Source organism: Pyrgilauda ruficollis, unplaced genomic scaffold (assembly GCF_017590135.1).
Source record: "Pyrgilauda ruficollis isolate IOZ18807 unplaced genomic scaffold, ASM1759013v1 scaffold34, whole genome shotgun sequence".
NCBI classification, from domain to species: domain Eukaryota; kingdom Metazoa; phylum Chordata; class Aves; order Passeriformes; family Passeridae; genus Pyrgilauda; species Pyrgilauda ruficollis.
The window spans coordinates 5,292,608-5,317,533 of NW_024524822.1; the positions used below are offsets into that span (position 1 = coordinate 5,292,608).

At 47.6% G+C, this 24,926-nt stretch overlaps 2 protein-coding genes across 8 annotated transcripts; one reads left to right on the forward strand and one right to left on the reverse strand.

The window, feature by feature from the left end:
• Positions 1-1,103: 1,103 nt before the first annotated feature.
• Positions 1,104-4,540, reverse strand: SWI5 (SWI5 homologous recombination repair protein). The gene is made up of 6 exons (XM_041475197.1): positions 4,449-4,540; positions 3,665-3,994; positions 3,520-3,568; positions 2,989-3,110; positions 1,967-2,061; positions 1,104-1,702 (listed from the first exon to the last, which is right to left on the reverse strand). The coding sequence occupies exons 1-6, from the start codon at positions 4,538-4,540 to the stop codon at positions 1,638-1,640; spliced, it is 753 nt and encodes a 250-aa protein (XP_041331131.1). The 3' UTR covers positions 1,104-1,637.
• Positions 4,541-4,662: 122 nt separating this feature from the next.
• GOLGA2 (golgin A2) lies at positions 4,663-23,722 on the forward strand. Of its 7 annotated transcripts, none has more exons than XM_041474974.1 (28): positions 4,663-4,769; positions 5,982-6,104; positions 6,439-6,519; positions 9,847-9,981; positions 10,600-10,643; positions 10,759-10,822; positions 11,281-11,340; positions 11,817-11,897; positions 13,597-13,635; positions 14,137-14,199; positions 14,438-14,531; positions 15,184-15,290; positions 15,829-15,887; positions 16,125-16,266; positions 17,282-17,371; positions 17,530-17,637; positions 17,733-17,820; positions 18,330-18,676; positions 19,474-19,587; positions 19,866-20,090; positions 20,332-20,431; positions 20,511-20,590; positions 21,161-21,314; positions 21,455-21,522; positions 21,797-21,899; positions 22,151-22,257; positions 22,417-22,585; positions 22,690-23,722. In XM_041474974.1, the coding sequence occupies exons 1-28, from the start codon at positions 4,722-4,724 to the stop codon at positions 22,935-22,937; spliced, it is 3,141 nt and encodes a 1,046-aa protein (XP_041330908.1). In that variant the 5' UTR covers positions 4,663-4,721; the 3' UTR covers positions 22,938-23,722. The 7 variants fall into 7 exon arrangements, with proteins under 7 accessions (XP_041330908.1, XP_041330909.1, XP_041330910.1 ...); XM_041474975.1 differs by having other exon boundaries at positions 4,690-4,769; positions 20,514-20,590; XM_041474976.1 differs by having other exon boundaries at positions 4,690-4,769; positions 18,333-18,676.
• The last annotated feature ends 1,204 nt before the right edge of the window (positions 23,723-24,926 follow it).

Consider the following 24,926-nt stretch of genomic DNA (forward strand, 5'->3'; position numbering starts at 1 on the left):
ACACTTGCACAGCTACAGCTGCAAGTTTTAACCCCAGTGCTCCTACATAGTGGGGAAGAAAACATGGACTTCTCACTCCTTGAACAACCTTCAGTAACTCTGGTAATGGATTACACTTCATGCCCTCAGCTCACACCTCACACATACTGGAGAATTTTCCTATTGCAAAAGCAATTTCCAGCAGTGTGTGTCTCTGACAGAGGAACATTTTGGTTGGAACACTCCAGGCTGAACCAGTCCTTCTACACAGAAAATACCAGCCAAAACAGCAACTTGAGTAACAAAGTTTGCATTTCCCAGTTCTTGCCACCTTGTGCTTTTCCTCCCTTAAAACTACTCCAAAACACATGAGTGTTCCACACTTGGCAGAGGGGTATGTGTTAGGGAGGGGTGTGAATGTCCCCCCAGAGAGTCCACTCTGGTCTGGGCACAGGAAATATTCTGCACAGCTACACATCAACACAGACTTGGATGAATCATGGAATATACATGGAATTTCTGTCCCCCTGCTTGAGACCACTCCCCATAGTTTTTAAAGCAAAACAAGACACTATTAGTGACATTTCTGTGCCACATCCAGAGCCAGGAGTGTAAAACAAATTATCTGTTCTCAGCAGCAGCCTTGTGACTGGTTTCTGGCTTCCAACCACAATGAAGACAGATTAATTTGATTCAAATTTGGATGTAAGCACACTGCAGCATGGGCCTAACTGGAGAGCACAGGGGAAACTTACTGGCTAGAAGGTCTTGGAAAGTAAAAATGGGCAGAAGGACATCAAGTCTGAGTGAAAAAGGGACAATAGATCTGCAGTCAGCAGAGCACTTCATCACTTCCAACTGCCCAAAGCAGCCAAATTTAGTCTGTGCAGTCACCCTCAGCCCTCACACTGACATTGGAACACTCGTGCTCCCAACATCATCCACTGTCCAGGACAGCACTCACTGCCACCATGACTCTGCACTTAGAGCAGACAAAAGTGATTCTGCACCTGCACATTCCTGGAGAAAACATTTGAATAACTCATGTTAGAGTTGTCTCAGTATAGTTTTAGAATTTGATCCCAGGTTCATGCAGTGTTTTATAGGCTCTTAAAGTGATTTACTGACAGATGTGAAGGCTGCTTTATTCAGAGTGAACAGTTCAACACAACTTTACGTTTTGCCATTTACTACAGAAATGATACAAAACCTCCAGATACCAGAGCAGGTAAGTACAAAAATGCAGAACACCCAGACTTCTCTGGATTTGTTGATAAAACAAAATAAACCCCCAAACCACCACAATTTCTGCCTTCTTCCCTCCTTTCTTCTAAGGGTTTTCCTTTCAAAGCAGCTATTACATTGCACATGTGTATGTCCTCACTTCCTCTATCCATTCAGTAACCAAACAGACCCTGGATACTGCAGGGAATCAAAGGCTCCATGGAAGAGGCTCAACATCAACCTGAACTACAACCTTTCAAAAAAAAAAATCCTGTTGATCAGGTAGTACATGAAATTATCTAAAATCCTTTTCTACATCCCTTTTCCAAAGGTTCCTTTTCCACCTTCTGTCTCTCCTAAACCAGGACGACACCAAAGTGTAATGGCCCAGTGACAGTCACTTTTGCAGGACATGGCACTCTCCAGGTTCAGGACTAGTCACTGAGCTCCAGGTCATACTCAGGATAGAGCTGTTTTGTAGTGACCCCTCGGATAACAGCTAGGAAATAAAGAAACAGCATTGCTTTCATTAAACAAAGATCAGGTGAGTCAGAAATGTGGTGTTTTCCTCCCCTAATTATCCCACAGCACATCCCATAGCCAAGAAACCCAAGGTTTTGCAGCTGTGCCTCACGCTTGCCCAAACACTTTTTTTAAAGTGAAGAATCTGTAACACAAGCTTTGCCTCCATGGTAGCAGCTTCTTTCTGTGTGTGTATGAAAACACTGACTAGGAAGGTCTTGAACAGCTTTCCCTTCCTTACCTAGCTTGCCCAGGAGCATCTGCCCAGCATCTTTGATTTCATTGTACTCATGGAGCAGAGAGATGTGCTTGTCCAGTTCCTCCAGGCTGTAGCCCCTGTAAAATAACACCAGAAAGGTCACAAATGGCACAGAGGGACTGGGGCTTCCTGCTGCTGTGGGACATACCCAAGCCTGGCACCTCAAAAGCAGAGACTGAACACAGCTAAGTGCAGTTGCTGCAAGTCCTAAACATGAAAGCTCTAAACAAGCTCAAGAAAGCCAGTGCACCCAAGTTCAGAGAATCCAGTAGAAACAGGAGTAGGCTGTGGTGAATTCCATTGATCTGTATCTCTAATCTGTATATAGGGAAAAAATTAAGAATTGTAGATTCATTTAGGATGGAAAAGACCTCCAAGAGCATCATGTCCAACCTGTGGCTAAGCACCACCATATGAACTAAACCAGAGCACTGAGTGCCATATGCACTCATCTCCTGAACACCTCCAGGGACCATGACTCCATCACCTCCCTGGCCAGCCCAGTCCAATGTTTAATCACCCTTGCAGCAAAGAAATTCCTCCTGATGTCCAACCTGAAGTTCCCCTGGCACAGCCCGAGGCCATTTCCTCTTGTTCTGTAGCTAGAAGGTTTGTTTATCCTTGAGGATAAATGAAAAGGGGTTCTGGAACAGCCTCTGTTGTTTTACCACTTCCATCCCATGCACTACACTGAAAATATCAGTCTTTCACAACAAATAACAAATGGCTAAAATTATCTGATCCCAGTAAACACATAATTACCTCAGGAACACCCAGGCTAAAACAAAAATCCTCTTATGCAAGCTCCTAGTAAAACTTGTTTTGTTTTGCCACATGAAGTGGAAAGAATTCCCATCACTTACAACACTGTAACCAACATTGCACCACACCACCAATGGCATCATAGAAGGTCAGCTCTCAGCTCCAATTCCTGGATCACATTTTATTTTAAAAACAAAAATAATTAAGGCATCAAGTAAACACTGAGCCTGCCAAGGACGTACTCTGACAATAATTGTGCAATTTCCTGGTCTAGAGCGAGGTCTTTCTGTTTCAGCTCTTTGATTTCACTCCGCAAGGCTTCTTTGCTGGCTCCATTAGGCTGGAAGGACCTGGGAGATGGGATCTGGAGAATACAGAAGACACACAGCAGGAACTCAGCTCTGGGTAAGATGCTACAATGCCGGAGTACGAATTGGAAAATAGTGTATACACCACCGAATAAAAGAGGAGAAAAGGAAAAAAAAATCCCCAGGGCAGGGAGGGGGTGTTCAAATAAAATGTGGATCAGTGTATATAACGCTAGCCTGCTCCATATCACATCTAACCGCACTTTCGAGAGCTACGGTGTAAAGTGAAAATAAATAATTAAAACCCACAATGTGCCTTTCAGGAGAAACTCCCAGCACGACACAGCGCAAACCGCGGTGCCGGCGCGACCCCGGGGAACCCTCCAGGAAAAACCCTCCCCACCGGGCCGGGCTGAGCCCCGCGAACGCGGGAGCGGCTCCCGGGGGAGCCCGCGCAGCACTCACCGGGGCCCGGAATCCGGCCGTGCCGCTCCGCCGGCCGCCGGCCGAGACCCTGGCAAAGCAGAGGGCGCCGCGTCAGGGGCCGGTACCGCCGCCTCGGCGGGGGCACGGCCCGGGAGGGGAGGGACAGCGGGGAACCGGCTCCTACCTCCTGGGCAGGGCCCGCGGCGGCGGGTGGCGGGGCGGGCTGCGGCCCGCGCTCGGCGGGGCCCGCTCGGCCAGGGCTGAGGGCTCCGCGCTCACGGAGCCTCGGGGCTCCCGCCACACCGGAGAGCTGTAGTCCCCAGCACAGAGCACGCCGGGAGTTGTAGTTCCCCCGCCACAGAGCACGCTAGGAGTTGTAGTCGTGCCGCCGAGCGGCACGCCGGGAGTTGTAGTCCTCTGCTGGGCTCGACCGTGGTGGGGCTGCAGGTGACATTGGGTGTGGCAGGACACAATTGTCCCCCAATGGCCGCAGCCGAGGTGGTTACATGTGGTGCTTCAGAGACACCTCAGCACCGCGGCTCAGCTGGGACGGGGCCTCAGGGGCGTCTCGGGGTCACTCACACAGAATCACTGAATCAATCTGGTTCGAAAAATCACCCCTGTGATCGAGCACCACCATGCCAACCAGACCACGGCACTGGGTGCCACGTCGAGTCTTTACTCTTGAGCACCCCTGCAATGTTGTTTTTGCAAAGTGAGCACTGCCCACGCCCCTGCTTGTCCCTGTGTTCCGCCGGGCCACCGCACCTCCCTCGGGCCTGCCCCCCGAGTCCCGCGCAGAGGCTCGGACAGCGCTGGAGGCCCCGTCCCGCCGCAGGGAGCCGTGTGCCTGTGAGCGCCGTGTCTCGGAGCCGGGGCTGCCCGAGCCTCAGGTGCTGCCGCGCTTGGAAGGTCAAAGGATTTGGGATCACACACAGCGACCCCGTCTCCTGTGCTGCGCGCGGGACCAGCGCTCGGACACCACAGGGCGGAACGCGAGGCCGCTGTGCGGGACGCGCCCCGCAAAGGCGAGGGGAGCGGGGCTGGCCCCTCCCGGCATTTGCTCTGGGCTGTCGGGTCACTACCGCAGCGGGACAGAGCCGGGTGTGTCCCGGCGGGGCCGGGCTGTCCCGCGGTGTCACCCCGGGGTGTCCCGGGGCGGAGCGGGGCCGGCCGGGGGCGGAGCCGCCGCCGCCCCCGCCGCTCCTGGCGGGCTGACGTGGCCCGGGCGCGGGGCGGACATGGCGGACGGCAGCAGGCAGAGCCGGTTGGCCGCGGCCAAGAAGAAGGTGAGGGGCCGGGGTCCGGGCAGGACGGGATACGGCACGACGGACCTGGGGGCGGCCGCGTACCGCGAGCCCCGCGCAGGCCGGACCCTGGGCCGGGCCGAGCGTGGCCTCCCCCGAGGGGCGCGGGCCGGGCCGCCGCCGCCCCCTCGCTCCGGGCCCGGCCGCCGTGTGGGGCTCGGGAGCCTGCGGGCGTCCGGGGCTGCGGCCCGGCCTTCTCGGCGGGCGGCCGGGGCGAGGCCGGGCCTGGGTGGCTGCGGTGCTGTGAGGGTTGCCCGGGCTGGCGTGCGGGTGTAGGGTCCCCCCCGCCTTCCTTCCTCCTCCCCCTCGCCTTCCTTTTTTTCCCTGTTTTTCCCCTATTTTTTCCTTCGGGGCGGCCCGGCTGCCTGCGTCCCGGCGGGATGCGCTCCTGTGTCAAAGTCACAGGAACGGGAAAGTGTCCTGGAGCAGTTCAGGCTTCCATTTTGAAATCCTACCAATAATGGGATCCTCCTTCGTCCTTCTCCATCCCCCGCTGCCCCGCCGTGCCCTGCCCGGCTGTGCGGGCCGGGGGTGCCGTTATTTGCATAAACAACTGCCGGGACCGGCCGCTCTGGGGCTCGGGAGTGCAGGAATTGCACAGAAATGCCGGCAGTCCTGGCGGGATTCGAGTTACATCTTATCAGACCCGCACTTCCTGGGCGAAGTGGATGCGATTAAAAATAATTTGTAGATTGTTTCTCCCCTTAGTTCGCAGTTGTTGCAGTGTCTGCTGTGGGGATAGCAACTGTCCTTCATAAAATCTTTCATGGCGTGGAAGATTTAACTGTCAGGCACTGCTTTCTCACTTTGCATGTAGGATTAATTGCCCTTTATTAATTTTGCCTTATTGCTCTTACTTATAACCCTGAAAGTCCCCCAAACCAGTGCTTTTAATCTCCTTTTAGTTGCACTATGGAGTATGAAAGAGTTTCCCAGGAACAGCATTGGCTGTAAACAGAAGTTGAATGTTTACAACTCTTGTCATAAATCCATCACTTGGTCTTAACTTTAGCCTTCTCTGGGCTTATTTTGATTCCTGTTTTTCCCCCAAACTGATGAATTCATGGAAGAGCATTCCTCTTATCGTTATACTTGATCTCTATTTTTACCAGTGAAGTTAGATTTTGAGGGTTTTTTGGGGTTATAGAAGGCATGTTCTGTTTGGACTTCAGATTCATCTTCTTCTGTTCACAGCTGAAGGAATATCAGCAGAAGAACAGCCCTGGAGCAACTGCAGGAACTAAGAAAAAACGCAAAACTAAAGAAGGCAGCAGACCTGCGACTCCCACCACCGATGACCAGCAGCCTCCAGAGAATGTGAGTGTCTCATTCTTTCTCTCAAATCATTTGCCACCTCCCTCTTTGGTTTTCTGTACAATCTGACCGAAGCTGGAAGTGCTGGGGTAAGAGCTGAGTGGTGTAGGAGCTGTGTGAAGTGTGCTGCAGCAGTTGGCAGCTGCCTGTTCTGCAGGGTGCAGCTGGCACTGGAGTCTGTCCGACGGTGCCCTGGGTGTGCCAGAGCTGCTGGGCTGAGCGAGGCGTGTGGTCCTCACTGCTGGACGAGGCTGGTTCCTTGCTGCCTTGGATTGACGTTTTCTCTCTGTCCTTCTCTGAGCCGTTTCTCTTTCCCCTTTTCTTTCGCCTCCTGTAGATTCAGAACATTCTGAAGGTGCTGGTGTCAGACCTTAACCGCTCCAATGGGGTAGCCATACCCTCATTGGACAAGAGGAAGGTGAGGCAGTGCTTGTGTCCCTCGCAGTGACTTGCTCTCCCTCCTGCATGCTTCTGGTTCTGCTCACACTGAGCTCCATCTCCGGGATGGAGCCTTGTCCTCACATATCCATTGTCAGTTGCTTCAGTTTTGTTGCTGTTTTTATTAACACGGAGCTCTTTGTTACCATTGCTTGTTAAGTGCTTGTTTCCTTCTGGTTTGTGTCAAAGTTAACATGTCAAAAAGTGAGCCTTGTCAAAAAGTCTTTATTGAGACAGCTGAGCTTGGAGGAAAACAGGAATTTGGGGTGAGGCAATAAACTAATTTATAACAGCTGAGGAAAACTGCACTAGGAAGAGGTAGTGATTCCTTATTCTGTATTTCTCCTGCTCTGAGTGTCATTGCTTTGTTTCCTGAGCTTGGTTTCTGAAGGGCATGTTTCTGCTCATCTCCAGGCAAACAGCTGCACTGGCTGGTTATTCCAGCCACCTTTTATGACAGGCAATGAAGCTGGCACAGGTGATGTACAGTCTGGCAAGTAGCAGGGGTGTAAATATGCTTAGGCAGGAAGTCAGATACTTCAAAGACAGGCATGTACAGGCTTTAGCGTCTTCACATTGCCAAGATCCTGAAGAGGAAAGGGCAGGAAGTATGCCAAGAAGCAGGAGAAAGGTGTTCAGGAGCATACATGAACAAACAGCCTTTTATAAACACTTATTTTCAGACAGTTAGTTTATTTAAAATAAGGCCCAAACTGTGATAGGAACTCAGTGAAGTCAAATTTTGTAGCTGAGAATGTTCTTCCAGTTTTGTTGTACCAAAGCTCTGCTTTTCATTTTCACTTGCATCATTTTGGTAGCTTATTTCCCTACCATTGTTCCAATGTAGTTGTCATAAAGTAGCTCATTGTTATATTTAATGCATGTCCTTGGGTCTCCAGCAATAAATATAACATAGTAATCACATGGGGTACCTGACAGATGATGTGAAACCTGAAAGGTGGAATGGAATTCCCTCTGAATTCCCTTTTTATCCTTTTTTCCTTTATTTTTCTTTTGTGTGATAGTATGTCTGACACACAGAGTTCCACCAGCTGGACTGTGTTGTGCAGGTTCTGTACCAGCAGAATTGGAGTGATGTGAAGACACCCTGCCAGCTTTGGGGTACTGGATGTGCCTCAGAAAACTTGTGTTGTGACTGAAGTGTCACTGTAGTTCTGGGAACTGTTTTCAGTTAATACTTGTAAGCTCAGAGTAAGTTAAATATTGGAAAAAGAGACTTGTTTCCCACTGGAGGGGGAGATGAAGATAGGTGGTCCAGTGCTGTTGCTGAGGTGACACCTAGCCTTGCAGTGAAGGCCTACCTGTGTCTACAGTTTTAGTCATGTTCTGCAAAGGGAGAATTTATTGCTCTATTCATTGTTTCCCTTTTTTTTATTCCTCTTTTCTTCAGAGATACAGTTTGATCTGATTGGCTATTACCAAATTTTTGGACTGTTGTGCCTGGGATTTTAGGAATTATTTGAAAACTAATCTTTAACTACAGTATGTAATGAAAGAACAATTTTTCATTCCAGTTGCTGTCTTGTAAAAATCCTGAGTCAGGAAAATGCTGTTTAGAACTTGATGCTAATAGGACAGAAAAGCTGATCATTGGCAGCTGAGCTGCTGCTGTCATTGGTGTCTCATGTGAGGCAGAGCCCTCCCTACTCTCTCACTTCAGCTTTCTTGGCTCTGAAACAGAGGAAAACCAGCAAAGTCAAAGCCTTTGTGTGAAAGCAAATGGATCCTACTACATGCTAAGCTGAGCAGAATTACTGACTTTTATTCTACATTATTGGAATGTCACAAAGCATAATTTCCATATAAGTGTTTGGCATCTAATGCTTTCTGTTTCCAACAAATTCAATTGTTCAAATAGTTTTGGGTTTTTTTGACAGTTTATTACAAAACTGCTCCTTGTGAGGAAAGGAGGAAGGAGTTCTTGTGGTTAAGGAACATTACTGGTTTCTGCATCTTGGAAGTATTAGGCAGAAAGAATGTTCTAATCAGAAGAAATTATCATTTTGAGATGCACTGGGGAATTAATTCTTCCTGTCCCTCTGATGTTTATATTGATGACTGTGTGATTGATAAAGGTGACCTTTAGCTGGAAGAAGTGAGGGAGTTCCTGACCTTCCTGATAAGCACTAACATATATTGCTCCTTCAGAGCATCAGTACCTGTCCTGCTAAAAAGAAATTCAGAAAATTCTTGTTTTCCCTTTGTAGTCTTCCAACTTAGTACCTTCATTAAATCTGCCTCCACTGTTGCTGTTTTAACCTTGCTGCTGGATTAGTGAGTGAAGTACTGAGCAGGTAAACAGGGATTGTCAAGAGAGAGAGATTTCTTGGTTCCTTTGAAGTGCCAAGAAGGAAGTAACTGAAGTAAGAGGGAACTCTTCCAGGTGGAGTTGCAGAGAGAGTTGCAGTATATTGGTGGGGCTGAATGCTGAGATTATCTCTTTTGTTTTGTTGTGTTTTTAAGTGATGACTTACTAGAGCTGGATGATGAAATCAATCCAATTGCTGTAAAACACGAGAGCACTGCTGGACCTCTGTGGCTCTAGTGCTGTGCAAGGAGATGGAGTGGGCCAGTGCAGTGTGGCTTCGTAGAGGGGGCTGCAGATGCCATCCATGCTCCCACAGAGGCTGGATGAGAACTTGCTGTCCAGAAATAGTTTTTTGGCGCTTCTCTTTTCTATTTAGATTCTCTAGTCATGGGATCCATGGCTGCAGCAGGGCCACAGGCACCTGCTCCACCCTCCCTCCGGCCTGTTCATAAATGTCCTGTTTCTAAACTGGTGGGTCATGGCATGCCACAAATTTCACCGAGTTCTAGACAGAGCACTTGAGTCTGACTAACCCATTTTTCAAGTAGTCACTCCCTTGTTCTTTTCCATCTTCATTTGCATACAGTGATCTGTGTTTTCCCCAGGAATACCTCGAAGGTGGTGCTTTTCAAAGCACAGTGACATTTGGCTTTGCCCTTACTTGATTTTTGGTTAATCTTTTGCAGTGAATCTCATGTGTGAACTTAGAGTTTGGATAATGTCATTGCCCTGTGTTAAAAAAGGGGAGTTGGATTGTGGGACACTGGTTCTTTATGGAAGGATACACTCTGGGACAGTGTTTGTCTGTGGTTGATGCAGCCACCTCTTTGCTCTGGGGAGAACACAGGTTCCCTTCCACATGTTTCTTAATGACTGCTCACATCTGTCTGGTTTTCACAGGCAGGCCACAAGGTGATGTGTTGTTGTGTTTGTTCATTTTGCATGAAGGCTGTAATCCTGTGCTGTGTTTTGTGACAGGCATACTTTGACAGTGATGTTGCCACTCGTAGTGCTGAACAGCTTGCTCCTGATGTCCCCGTGCTCTCTAACAGCAACAGCCTCCCTAGTTGTGATTCTGTTCTGCCTGCTCCTGAGAGCATGCAGCTGACACAGGTTTGTGACTTATCATCAATACTGCCATTGAACCATTGAGTATTGGTTAGTGATGCCACATTAGTGTGGAGAAAGGTGACTTTTATAAATATATGACTAGTTCAGGTTTTCTCCTGTTAAAAATAATACATTCTCCACTATCCATGCAGGCATCATCTGTCTGTGAGAGCAGAGGGAGTGCTAGCATGCACATGGCCCTGCAGCTTCCAAAGCTGTCTTCCTTCCCCTTCTCTCCTATTTCATTAGCTGAAAGTACCCTTAATAAGACAGGTCTCCAGTCCAATCAGTCTGTATTTCCTTTTACTAATTAAAGATTCAGTTGTCGTTTTTTTCAGCAAAGTGTTGATTATCCTTAAATAGGAAGTGTTGATATCCTTAAACAGGATAGCAGACATAAAGCCTGATACATTTGAATTTCTCTATTCCAGACTCACACCACTCAGAAAAGATGTGTAAGCCAGGGCTGAGTTGGTGGTTTTAAGTTCATCTTCCTTTGGGAAGCAGTAATTACTGGAGCTGTGAAACTTGAGCCCAGGTGTAATCAAGTCTTAGTGACACATTCATAAGTGTGACTCCCATCTTCTACAAGCTTACAAGTTTTTATGTTTTAATCCACAGATGAATGAAGCTGAGGATCATAAAAATGCTTTGGAAGAGAACAGGTGAGTGGCTTTGCAACAGGATCCCAACAAATTATGGTTTTATTCCTGCCCCAGTGCTGTGCTGATTTGGGCAGCTCTCTGGCAGAGGTTTTCATTGCCAGGTCTTTGTTTCCAGGTCTTTCTCATCAACAGAGGGTCTCCGTCAGTTGTCTGAGCAACTCAATGGCCTGGTTTCCCAGGTACTCCTTTTCATCCATTTGTGCCATTAATTCTCTTGGTGTTTGATGTGGAACTTTAAGCAGACAGCTCAAGGAAACACTCTTCAATCTCAGAGATGTCTGCAGCCATCCTACTAACCAATGTGATACTTAAACATTGAGGAGCAAAAAATCCTGGTTTAGGAATTTAAGATTTGAGCAGTAGGAAGAAAAGCAGAGTGGGATGAATGAATTGTAGTATTCATGGAAAGATGTACTCTTGATTTACTGGAAAAGAATATGAAGTCAGTCTGAATAATTCACATTAGCTTGTCACAGGGGCAGCCAGTGTCTATCCTGAGCCAGAAAAGTGTTTTCTGTGCCTGTGTGTGGTTGTTTGAAGTGACAGGTGCTATAAGGAGTGTTACACTTACAATGGGATCTTACCTAATAGTGATTTGCTTTGAGGACTAAAACTGACTTACTTGATTTACTTCTAGTCTACATCGTATGTGAATGGAGAAAGTGCTGTTTCTTCCACAAATATTAAGGAAATGGAAGTAAGTTGTTCACAGTCTGTCATGTTTTTTATTTTTCTTATTTGCTGCTGTTGATCACTTGTTTGGATTCTGTGCTTACAGCAGTGTTAGTGAGGCCTAACTGAATGCACAGATCACATACATCACTGTGTAGTGTCACCTGGGGCTGTAATTGGGCAGTTGTGATCACAGCAGTCAGAGGCAGTTATTAGACATGTTCCCAGTTTGGGCACTGGGGATAATCTGGCTTCCATGCAACTGCAGTTCTTATTCCTGATTCACTTTTATGTCAAAATGAGGCCTCAGCAGAAACGGATAAAATAGGTTGACATCCCAGCTGCTTTTGTTCAAACCACAGATTTTGTTTCGTTTGGAGAATCTGATTATATCAAATTTTGGTAATGATTTATTTTTCTGTCCTTTTTAATTATTGCTTTTTTCCTTCCCTTCTCCTCTTCTGCTCCTTCCTTTTTCTCCTATATGCATGTGCCCGTCAGACACGTTACCAGGAGCTGGCAGTAGCCCTGGATTCCAGCAATCTAACTAACAAACAGCTCGTTACAAAGATAGAGGAATTGGTAAGAAACAATCCAACCAACCAGTCTGGCATTGTCTTTGCTGCTCCTCCACGCTCTCTGGGTGTCTGCAAGGTTACGGGTTCCCTCATGGTGCCACAAGGAAGGCTGCTTAACAAACGGGCTGGGTGGAAAACCTGTGAGAGGATCAAAGCCTAAAGCCTCTTGTGAGTGTGGTGGCTCATCTGAGGAAGCAGAAACAGAGTTTTGTTGTTTCCATTTAAGTGTGCTCTGTTGATCTCCTCACACTGTCCCTGGATGATAAGCATCCTCATAAAACAGCTATTTCTGGTCCTGGTCTGAATCCTTGAAATACAGAATTCTGGTGCTGGCAGCAGTGTGAAAACCTGTTTCTGCAGGTGGTGATGCTGTTCTAAATATATCAGCAGAGTGGGAGCAATAGGTCCAAGAGAGCCTGGGGCTGTTTTCTGATCATATCCTCAGCTTCTCTTGGCACAATGAATGAACTGCTTTGTCCTGTGGCTTGCATGGATTCCTGCTGCTGCTTTTCAGCCTTCAGCCTTAACACTGCAAAAAATGCAACTAAGTGGATCTGTTCCAGACTGAAAAGAGCCTTTCTTGTGTGAAATACTTTCCCCCATTTTGTTTCTCTCTAAAACTACACTTTCCCCAAAGTTCAGCATTTCCCAGTGTACCCCATGACTCCCCTCTTTTTGTTTCATTTTTGGTTTTGGGTTATTTTTGTTCTGTTCTTTTTGTGTTTTATTTGGGCTGCAGAGGTACAGTGCATTGCCCACCCAGGATTCTCATTGTTTGTCAGCTTTTCTGTTTGTCTGGAACTCTGTAGGGCCTTTGCTGCATTTGTGCTCTTGCCTTTGCTTTTCCTGGTTGTGTGCTGGCATTGCTAAAATCAAAACCTCATCACCTTTCCATCTGCAGCCATGTTTCAAAATGCACTGAGGTAGTAGTGGTAATAAAGAAACACCTTGTCAATATTCATAATTTGGGAAGAGGAAAAAATACTAATTATGTAGTTACTTAGAGGTATCTGTGAGAAAACTGCCAAGGGGACAAGAGCAGCAAAGGGCAAACAGGGTTTGGTGGCAGCCTGGGCAGCCTTTGTCCCCTTCACACCTACAGATGCACTTTGTGCAGTCACAGATCTCCAGTGTTTCACCCATAAGACTGAAATTGGCTGGGACAGAATTATCCCTTTCCTTGCATCTGGCTTCAGCTCTGTCTCATACCACCTTGGTGGGAGCCTGCCAACGTACGTGCAGCTCTGCATGACTTGGCCAGTTGTTAACTGGGATAGAGGTCTAAGGAATCACTTAAAGGAAAGCACTTTTGCTTTGGGATTTAGGTATTTGTCTTTTATTAAAAGCATTTTTGCTGATTTTCCTAACAGCAGTTTGACTGTGATTAATTGAATAGATGTGGGATATTGCAAGTTTAAACTGAAGTTGCTGGATGCTCAGATAGGAACATTGAGGGGTGTCAGCAGAGGTATTGGAGGAGAACTGTGATAATGTACTGGACAATGAAAAACATATCACATGTATTAGTGAAGGGAGCCCCAAATCTCTTACTTCTAATAGCTAAGATGAACTTCCTAGTCTTCTACAGAAATGGAAATTCTCCTTGCATTAACTGGGCATATATCCTACTTCATCAAAGTGAACATGTGTTTCAGTATGAGAATATTTTCTCTTAATATTTGTGCATCAATTTTCTTCCATAGAAACAGCAGAACCAAGAAGCAGTGAATCAGCTGGAGAAGGTAAAGTGTGTCCTATTTTTGGATAGATACAGAAATAGGTACCTGTTTCTCTGAGGAGTAGAAAACACAATGGATTGTGGCACAAGAGTGCATGATCTTGTCTTGTGTTAGATTCAGTTTTGTTTGTAGCATAAGGCTTAATATTTTGACTTCACGAGTTGGGCCTGAAAGGCAGCATTCTTATTTTGACCAAAGCTAATATTGAAATGCTCAAGTTGCAGGAGTGCAGTGGGGGCAGGAGGTTACAGTTCAGGCCCTTGCCAGGAGCTTCCCTTCCAACACTGCCACGTGTCAATGATTGCACTGTGCTGTTGCTGCTGGTCTGGGATGGAAAAGTGATTAAGTAGATTAAATAATGGAAGATAAGTGTGTCTTTAAAAATACTGGCATCATTTAGATGCTAGAAATAGCACCAATTAATTCCTGCTTTTTTAGTTTGATGTAAAACAAGGGTTAACTATCTGCATGTTTGTGCTGACCAAGCATTATTTGCTTCTACAGGAAAAGAAGGAGTTTGAACAGAAATTTTCTAAAGAGCAAGCAGCACTGAGGGAACAGTTACAGGTAATGCAGAGCCTCCCTTACAGTAATATCACCTGACTTCTGCTGTTTTGTGGATTACTGAGCACTCATAGTCCTTATCCTGGAAGGCAGAAGTCCATTCCTTTGGCAAAACTGTGAGTGTCAGCCAGACTGTACTTAACTGCAAGAGCTCTTTACTGAACTGTTCTTTTGTGACAACAGTGATGTTGCAGTGGCAAGCAAAGAAGTTTTGTGCTGAGCTGATTTTCCTTTCCCAAAGGTTCATATCCAGACTATTGGAATTCTCGTTTCTGAGAAGTCTGAGCTGCAGACAGCCCTTGGCCATACTCAGCAGGCTGCACGGCAGAAGTCAGGTACGTGACTGTCTCTGCAGCTCAGGCTGGTGCTTGAACTGTGGATGTCAAGTCACAAGCACGACAGTTGTTGGCAGCCAGCTCACAGCATTCCCTGACCTCTCTGTGAGCAGCCTTTGGCACTGGCACTGCTGCTGTCATCGTAGCTGCCCCCAAATGGGAGCATGTTGGTCTCATGGCAGTTGAGGTTCTTTTGTGCATCACTAAAGCCTTGTCAGTTCTGTTGGGCCTGGTGACTACCCCAGACCGTTCCTTTCTAATTCCTTTAAAACTTGGTTTCCCTTTTCTGCCCTGCCTCCCACACAGCTGTCATGTTAATCTAGGTCTTAGCCAAGCTTTTTATTCTGAACTACATTTGAGCAATTTATTCTAATAGAAAAAAAAAAAAAACAAACCCAAACAACATACTGTCTATTGTTCTACAAAGGAAGTTTCATCATCTCCCTCTAAAAGTGAGGCAGGTAGTTAGAGAGAGCTGTGCTCCCAGGGCTGTTAGTGAATCACCTGTGGAGCCAGGAGCAGAGCCAGCTCTGCTGATTTACAGTTCTGTGCTGCCTGAAGAGCTTGTTGACAAAGTAGAAAGTGCTGTTCAGCCAGTTCCAAAATGCTCTTTGTGGTCTAGCCTCGACTGACTGTGCTCTGACTTGTCCAGGAGAAGCTGAAAGCCTTGCTGCCCGTTTACATTCGTCTCGCCAGCGAGTCTCGGAGCTGGAGCGCACTTTGTCCTCCATCTCCATGCAGCAGAAGCAGTCAGAGAAGGTAAAAGTCACCTCTGTTTATGCTTAACCAGCAGCTCTGCCTTTGGCTGTTTGCTTATTACTACACTGCTGCAAAGTCTGCAGTCCCTGCTTGGAGAAGAGGCAGAAATGAACCTTGTTAATTGTTAATTAAACTTCAAAAGTGCTGTATTCCCCACGATCAAGGCAAACTTCATTCAAGTTTCTGTGACTAATCATGTGGTCCAGTTGGTGTCCTCAAACCTGGCACCTCACTTCATTAGTCTGGCAGCTCCACACAAGAGAGACACCTTGTCCCAGAAATCTCCATCAAGCACACACTTCAGTATTGTCTTTAATCCAGTTTGCAGAAATACTTGAGCATCACACTTGAAAAGACTGAGCAGACTTATTCCTGGAAAATTCAGGAGGTTCTAAGCAAACCTGTCCTGAAGTTTTTGCTAACGTTATGACCTTTTCTGTTTTAGCTGATGTGTTAAAGGTGAAATGAAGTATTTATTTAATACCTTAGTTGTTTGGCTGAAGTCTGTAGATGAATCAATAATTTCCTTTTTCTCCAGCATAATAAAGAGTTAGTGAAGGAGCGAGACAACCTGAAACTGGAACTGTACAAACGAAGGTAAGTCCCTTCTGCTCATTTCTGCAGAGGAGCCCCAAAACAACAAGTGGGGGCTCTTCTGCAAAAGAAAAGACCACAGGTGGTGACTTGGGAGGCTGGATATTAAACTAAAAAAAAAAAAATGTAGTCACTAGATGTGATGTTTTTCTGATTCCAGCTGCCAGGAAACACTGGTTGTAGATCTTTGACCTGGACATCAGCAGACCCAGAGCCACTTTAATTTTTTGTCTGTTTTAGCAAAAGTAGTGAGGAAATAAAACAGCAGAATTCAGAGCTGTCAGAGAAGGTTCACTCCCTGGTGTCGCAGAACTCAGCTATGAAATTGGATGTGGAAGATTTGCAGAAGAAATTGGAAATGGCTGAACTGATGATTCAACAGGTGAGGGCAGAGGACACTGATGACACTGCCATATTTCCTTCTGAGAGAGGGGGCAAGACTTAACTCCTGGCTTTAAAGGAAGGCATGAAATCTCATCAAGACATCCTCCTAGGAAAAAGCTTTCAGCAAGGCCTCAGTGGAACAGAAAAGTTTGTATTCCTTAAGGTGTTGGAGCTGTAAATTGATTGAAAAGCACACATTGTTTGACAAGCAATGTCACATTAGTCTGCTAAAACTGGTGTACAGTGAGAGAGGGTGAAATGTGGAAATACAGTGACTTTTCTGATTGTGTCTGTTCAGGATTTTGGTTATTTAGTTCTGCAGTCTCACTGAGTAACCAGCTGAATAGGGGTGGTGTTTGTACCCACCAGTGGAAGGTGGTGAATTGGACAGTGGCAGCTTGAAGTGAGCTGGGGAAAGAATGCATGGAGCCAGCTGTTAGCAGGTCAGAGAGCAAGCTTGGTGTAACCCTGAGCCTGGGAGGGAAGAAAATGCTCTTTTTTTAATTCTTAGAGACTGTGTCTTAAGTTACCCTTGAAATTAAGCCAACTGCTGCTCTTCTGGGAACAGTCCTGTGCCTCAGCTGAACCAGCCTTGCTGCTCAGTCCACTGGCATGCTCCAGACACTGGTTTTAAATTCCTGACATGTCTGACAACATTTAAGGTCACAGCCTTTTATACCATCTGATATGTCTGTATAATGCAGACTCTGGAAATGCAGAAAATTTCTGAGCCAAAGTTTGATTGAATCCTATTTTCTTAATTAAAAAAATAACAAATGTAAAACTGGTAGGGAGGAGCTGCCCAGTTCAGCCTGTTTTATAGGACTAAAGTCTCAGCTTTTTGGTTTTAATCCCCCTATTTTTTTCACACTGAACTTCACTATGAGTTGGAGCACTTTAAAGAATTATAGAAGGTTACAACATGGATCATGTGGCAGGTTACTCTCAGGGGGAAAGGCTATGCAGGAATTGAATATTAACATTTTGCCTCAACTTTGTGATTTTTTTAACAGTTCTCAAGCCAGGGAGGGAGTCTGGATGCAAACCAGCAGCTACAGATGGCTCTGGAGGAGAAGGCAAGCATGGAAACCCAGGTAGCTCAGGTAAGAGGTTGTATGAAATATGATCCACATCTTGATGTCTGCTTTTGGGGCAGAAAAATGTAGTCTGAGCTTTGCACTAACACTGATTTCTTCAAGTTTTATTCCTTAAACCAAATTTTTTTAGCCAATATGATGTTGCTTGATTTTGTTTTGAACAGCTCTCAGAGTCACTCCACCAGCTGCAGGCAGAAAGAGATCAGTATGTGGAGAAGCTGAGGGAGGAGGGGAGCGTTTGGCAGCAGCGGGTGCAGCAGCTCTCTGAGCAGGTAACCCCGGGGCAGCATCCCAGCTCTGGGCAAACACAGGCAGCAGGAAATGCCCCATGAACATTGTTGTAATTTTCATTGGTGTGGCCTTGCAGGTCCACACAATGGCAGAGGAGAAGGAGAAACACATGGCCAAAATTCAGGAGCTGGAAGACAATGTTACAGAGCTGCTGAGCACATCAGGTAGGGCTTCCAAAGTGAGGCTTCCCACTGCAGAGTGGAGCTGGGTAACTCTGTCCTGCTGTACAGATGCTTCTGCACAGGAGGTGCAAGTAGGTCTGATGCTGGGAAGGCAGATGGAGACCAGGTGACCCCAAGAATCCTTTTCTCCTGGGAAACAGGAGAACAAGTGAACTCCTGCAATGAAGGGACCAGCAGCCTGGTTATGTCTGTAGTACTGGCCTCACTGTACTGTCAGCCTCCTTGGCCCAGGAGTTTGGGAAGGCAGGATGCTCCTGCTAGGGCTGTGAGGGAGTCAGCAGCAGACAGCAGGATGCTATGCTTGGGTTTGCGGTAGGTTTGCTCTTTGTTCCTCTCAGTGCTGCGCACTGAGGATTGGATGCTGCAGCTGCTGATCCCTTCTGGATCACAGAGCCCTGTGGGCTGGGGTGTGCTGTGTATATCCAGCAGGGATATGTCTCACCCAGCCATTTTCCCTGTGACTGAGCCCCCTTCTGACTGCGTTTCCTCAGCAGTGAAGCCCATGGATATCGAGCCTCCCTCCCTGCCGGGGCCCACGGCAGCTGAGCTCAGTCTGCAGGAGGAGATGCAGCGGCTGCAGCAGGAGAAGGAGGAGCTGCAGGGGCAGTACCAGGCCCAGGTCCGGGACAACGAGCAGCTGAGCCACCTCAACCGGGAGCAGGAGGAGCGGCTGCTGGAGCTGGAGAAGACCGTGCAGCGCTACAGCGAGGAGGCTGTGGACAGGCAGCAGATCCTGGAGGACATGCAGAGTGACAAGGCCACGATCAGTAGGGCACTGAGCCAGAACCGGGATCTGAAGGAGCAGCTGGCTGAGCTGCAGAATGGGTTTGTCAAACTGGTACGTCTCTTCCGTGCATCTTTTCGCACTGCTTCCCTCACTGGTGCCATCCTTTTGTAGTGCAGATGTGAAAAACTGGCAGCAGCATTATCCCTGTCTTACCTTCTGAGACTGTGGCTGCTCCATCCTTTGATACACAGTGCCATTCCAGGAGGTTCCCTCCAGTTCCTCACTCCCCCACGTGCTCTAGCAGATGAACCAGTATCTTTGTCCAGAACTGTTTCCTTTTCCTTCCCATCCCCTGGCAGTCAGGCTGTTTTTGTCCCTGGATATTCCTCCTGCCCTTTTACCTGAAGATACCCATTTCCTGTTCCCTTGTATTTGCCCATGAGGAAGTTCTGAACAGTATTCTCTTCTGCTGGTGTCAATTCTTGCCCATCCTAGAGCTGAGTCCTTACTCTTGCTTTGCTTCTGGGGCCCTAGCAGTCTGACACATGGTCTAGCTGTTGGGTTTTTTTCCTTTAGTCCTTTTTGAACTCCCTGTTCTTGAATGTCTGTGGCTCTCTTTGGGATATTCATACCACCCATCTGCTTTGGCGCTGACAGCCTGCATGATGTGCCAGGCCTCTTCTTGGCACTGTCCCAGCACCAATTCCCCTGTCTCTTTCCTTGTTCTTCTCCCATCTTCTGAACCTTTCTTTAAGCTATTTACTGCCCTAAACAGTCAATTTATGGCCCTCAGTCCAGAAAAACACAAGGGATGGCACCCTGTTGTACTGGGAACTAACGTGGTGTACTGAGAGCCTGTTTCATGGTGGCTGGGGCAGTTTCCTTACACAGTTGTGTTTGTCTTGCAGACAAATGAAAACATGGAGGTTACAAGTGCCCTACAGTCAGAGCAACACGTAAAGAAGGAGCTGGCCAAGAAGCTTGGGCAGCTGCAGGAGAACCTGGCGGAGCTCAAGGAGACGGTGAGCACGAGCAGTGGGATGGCAGGGCTGGATTGTGCAAATTGCTGGCAACTTCCCAGACAGTGATGGAAGGATGGAAATGGGTATTGTAAAGATCCAGCTGGGAGCCTTCCCCTGTCATCTGCTGCCTGATGTGGGGGACCAGCATGTGGGGGCAGATGGTGGCTGTCTGCCTGGTTGGTGGCTTTGGGGCAACGTTGACAGTTTGGATCATGTCACACGGATCAGCTTTTCAGGCAGAAAGGGTTTGATGTGGTGGTTTGACCTTGTTCTCTCAGCTGGAGCTGAAGACACAGGAGGCCCGTGGCCTGCAGGAGCAGCGGGACCAGTGCTACAGCCACCTGCAGCAGTACACCCTGGCCTTCCAGCAGCTGGCTGCCGAGAAGGACGAACTGCACAAGCAGTTCCTGCTTCAGACACAGCTCATGGATCGCCTGCAGCACGAGGAGGTCCAGGGGAAGGTGACAGTGGAAATGCACCTGAAAGAGCTGCAGCAGACAAAGGTAACAGTAACAAGGACAAGTGGAAAGATGGGAGGTAATCAGTAAGGGAGAGATTTGGTCGATCCCTTCCACCCTGGGCTGTGATGCTGTAATTACACCCTGTGCCATACAGATGAGTTGTACCCGTCTGGAGCAAAGTGCTGCTTGTGTGTTTGTGTGTGGTGCTGCTGCCTGAAGATGGAGTGACTGTTTGCAGTCTGGCTTGTGCAGGTTTTTGTGATCCTCTGCTTCTCTCTTGCAGGAAAGTCTAGAAGCCGTAGCCAAGGAAAATAAAGAGCTGCAGGCCCAGATCAGTCAGCTGGCAGCAGAAATGGACGGCAGGATTTTGCACCAACTGGAGGGTGAGTGGCTGCATCAGTGAGGAGGCAGAGCTGGGGTCTCTGCAGCATTGCCTCCTTGTTCACCTTCCTTCTTTTACAGAAGGCGATGAAGCAATGACTGAAGAAATCCAAAAACCTTCTCTTGTGATCCCAGAGAAGTTTGAAAGCCATGAAGAAATGGTGAGTCTTAATGGGTAGAAAAGCCTTTGATTTTAGTTCTAAACAAATATCTAGAAAAGGAAACGAGTTAAATTGCAGAGAGGTTTATCAGCTGTTATCCTACCAGCTGAGTGTAGTCATGAGGGAAATGCAACAGTTCCTTGTGCATAGCAGCAAAGCCAAGACTTCTGCAGCATCCTTGCAAAACAGGCTGGAAGTCTGGCAGTGGTTTCCTTATAATGACAACTCAGCTGGCAGAGCGGTTCTTTAATGGGGCTTTGATGATGATGTTCTTTTTAGTTTGGAAGGCAATTTGGAAATGGTGTCAAATATCTACAAGATTTATCTGCAAGTACAGTCATAATACTGCAGTCAAATAGCTCTCAAGGGATCCAGTTTTTAACCTGCACTAATTGGGAATGAGAAGAGGCAGTAGCTGCTGCCTGGCTTAGTTCCAGGGCAGTCACACAGTTCTTTGGTTTCACACCCATAAATAAAATGGGGTAAAATGTTACTCTGTCCTGAGATGCACCATAGATCCTGCTGAACGCAGGGGAAGCACTAATGTCCACACTCTGAAATTCTTCTTAGGTCACTTTCGTGACCTCTGCCATGTCCCAAGTGGAGCACGAGCGAGAAGATCTGAGGAAGCAGCTGGCTGCTCAGAGGCAGCAGTGCAGAACCCTCCTGCAGCAAATCACAGCTCTTAGGCAGGAGCAGCAACATCACGTCATGCTGGATGGAGGTAAAGTCTCAGTACAGTTTGGGGACAGTGTGACCATGACATGCTGGGCCAGCTGGCTGTGGCTGCTCTGAGACAGACCTTTGGGTCTGTGAGTGCACCCTGCCCCAGGAGAAACTGTAAATGGCACACATCCCTTCCAGGCTCCATTATGGATACTGTTCCAGTGGAGGTTCACGAGGCTTTGAAAACTGCCATGGACAAGCTACAGGTAAGCAAAGCATCTGGTGTTTTTTCAGCCCTATTACACTGCTCAGCCAGACTAGGATCCAGTGCACACAAACACAACACAAACAGATTGTAGGGGAATAAGCAGCAGATGTTCGATAAAAAGATGCTCCATCCTAAAAACCTGCTCACTGCTTGGTTGTAAAGGAGCAGGATTTGTTCCGCAGGCTCAGACCAGTGTCAGGGGGGTGTTATGTTTAGCACACGTGTTGTCTGTGTGTGAGCAGCCCAGGTGACTGACCCCAGCCTGTGTGCAGGTGCGTTTCACAGAGCTGATTCGTGAGAAGGCTGACCTGAAGGAGCGGCTGGAGGAGCTGGAGCACCGCTGCATCCAGCTGTCCGGAGAGACCGACACCATTGGTACGTTCAGGCAGCACCAGCACAGGCTAGAGCTTGCTCAGTGCCTTATTTATGTGGGGAACAGAAGGTCCCAAACAGCTTTTGGAGCAGGAGCCCTCAAACTACCAAGCCTTCCCTGTCTCCTACTGCTGCCTAACTGGGCTAGGTCTCCACTCCAGGCCTGGATTTCCTGGGTCCTTGTGCCTTGTACCTCACTATGGGGCTTGTACCCCAATCTTGCAGACACTCCTGAGGCTTCTCTTGTGTTCCAGGGGAGTACATTGCACTGTACCAGAGTCAAAGGGCTATCCTCAAACAGCGGCACCAGGAGAAAGAGGAGTATATCAGCAGGTTGGCTCAGGATAAGGAAGAAATGAAGGCAAGGACTCTTTTCTGTGGCACTACTCCAAGCAGGGTGGGCCGGGGGAGTGCAAACCTTTGTGTGTTCATTTGCTAATTCTCTGACAGGAGTAGGACTGCAAACTGCAGCAGTGTGTTTGTGTGCATGTTTCACGGGCTTTCCTTTACTTTGGTGCAGATGAAACTACTGGAACTGCAGGACTTAGTGATGCGCCTAGTCAGGGAAAGAAATGAATGGTACAGCAAGTATGTAGCAGCTGCTCAGAACCCAGAGGTGCTGGCAAGCCAGACTGAAGGTGTGCTTCCAGCAGAGAGGCGCATTGAGCTCAACGCCACCGATGGAGCAGGTAAGCTGCAGCCAGGACAAGCTCTGAGCAGGGGGAACAGCCCTGCTCTCAGCCTTGTGTGGACGGGAGGAGTTACCTGCCTGCCCTGTGTGTGCTCCTTGCAGGGTTACGAGAGGTGAATCTGTCAGATGAAGCAGAGCAAGAGGCTGCTGTTCATCAATCCGGTTTCCCCCGTGCTGACAGTAAAGCTGCTCAGCCAAACCAAGAGGACCCCACGGCAAAGCAAATAATGCAGCTTCTCAGAGAAATCCAGAACCCTCAGGAGAGGCTGGGCTCCCTGCTGGAAAACCCATGCATTCCCTTCTTCTACCGTGCTGATGAGAACGATGAGGTCAAAATCATGGTAGTTTAAGAGGTGCTATATCTTACTGACAGCAACTTTCTGTGGGCCTGAAAGGACTTGATGGACTTGTATGTGCCCACACCTCTGCTCAGTGCCCTTGGTGAGAACAAGTTCCTAAAGACATCAGTAAAGAGAGATTGTATCAGATGGAACTCAAGCATCAGACCTCATCTTCTCTTTCTCTTTTCTCTGTTGCTCGGTGTGGACTACAGGCAGACTGTTAACTCATCCTGGGAGGCAGCTGGTGCTGCCACATCACCTAGGCCAGGCCCAGACTGGGGGCAAAGGGAGTCCATGACTTTTGGCAAAATGACTTAATCCCTTGTCCCAGACTCTGCTGTCACAGGAGCTTCATACGGTTCTGATCCATCACACATGCCTGTCATCAGCCCAGTTCTTCCAGGGCTCCCAGAGTAACTAACTGTTCTGGAATGGACTCTTTGGACTCTCAGCAGGTTGGGTTTGTTTTCATACGACGTATCCTAAACTCCCCCTTGCTGCTGCAGCCCTGCCCCTTGCACCTGTATTTCAGAACATCAGCCCCCAGCAAGCGGCTCCTGGGCAGCACAGCCCTGTCTGTTCTCAGCGCCAGGGGAAGGGACAGATGGGAACCTTGAGGGGTCTTTTGGTTACTTGACAAAGCTTTATGTGATTCTTGGGAGTGGGGTGGAAATGTAACTGCACTTTGAAGGATGATGTGTTTCACTTGTATGTGTCTGAAGGTTTTATTTATTTTAAGAAATGGGAGAAATTAAGTAAAAGGAAACCACTTAATAAACATGCTTCATTTTGAATTTCTGGACTTCAGGGGTTCTAGTTCTCCATCCCTTCTCCCATTTTGGTAAGGATTTTACTTTCCTCTTCTCCCATTTTGGTAAGGATTACAGGAGATGAGTGGAAACCAAGAGCCCATGGCCCATGTTTAAGGTCTGGCCCTGCCTTGAAGCCATAGCCCTGTGTCTAGGAGAAAATAGAACATGGAGGGAGGAGAGCGCTCCCTGAAACAGCAGCAGAACAAATGTGGGTGTGGAAGTTTATGCCATGTGAACTGCATGTGGATATCCTGCAACTGAATCTGCCTTCAGGCAAGAGCTGCCTGTTCTTAGGATGGGTGGTGTCAGCAGTGGAGTTTTGAGGGAAACCACAGGGGAGGTTAAAGGGACCTGATCACTGGAGCTGTGTAATCAAACACCGGAGTTTGGGATGCTGTTCCACCCTGTTACCTTCCGAGACAGAAGGCAGAAGCACAAGAACACAGATTTGAGTCTGTTCAACAGCAGAGACTGTGCTGTGTGAACCATCAGGGGAAGCTGGTTTCTGAACTCCTTTCATTCAAATGGCACAAGTGATGTCAGTCTCTCCTCAGCACAAGTGACTGGGCTCCCCAGAGCATGGGGTATGTATATTCTGTATCTGTGTAAAATGCTGTATATTCCTTGAAGAGAGACTAAGCCTGTTCAGTGTCTACAGCTGCTCAGGCTATTCATAAATCTGTATCATAACTAAAAGGGGAAGGGCTGTGATTTAAGACAGAGTATTACTGTAAAAGGAATAAATAGCTATTGGGTGTTTACTCTAGACCTGTGAAGAAAACAAGACCAGTGAAGGAGGTCTGTGGTCTGTCGCAGAGGTGACCTAACCCTGTTACAAATTTGCTTTCTGAATAAACTTATTCAGAGGGGCACTGACTAGAGGCATTTCTTTTGCACAGACCACCTTGAAATTTGTCCAGAAAAAGAGAAGAATGAATTCTTTATTGAAAGCACCTGCCCTGACAGTGATGTTGTTTTCACTGAGCTTTCATGAATGTTTTCTGTACAGACTGCTGACAAGCCTGAGAAGTGGCTCTTGACTAGCATTTAATACAATTTCTGGCTTCAGATTAATTTTTTACCCTGACCCCTTTCAGGAGTGATTCCTGGACCTTCACTCCATGTCCACTTGCTGTGCTCCACAAGCACTACAGGCAAAAATCCCTTTTAAGAAACAATTTGTGTG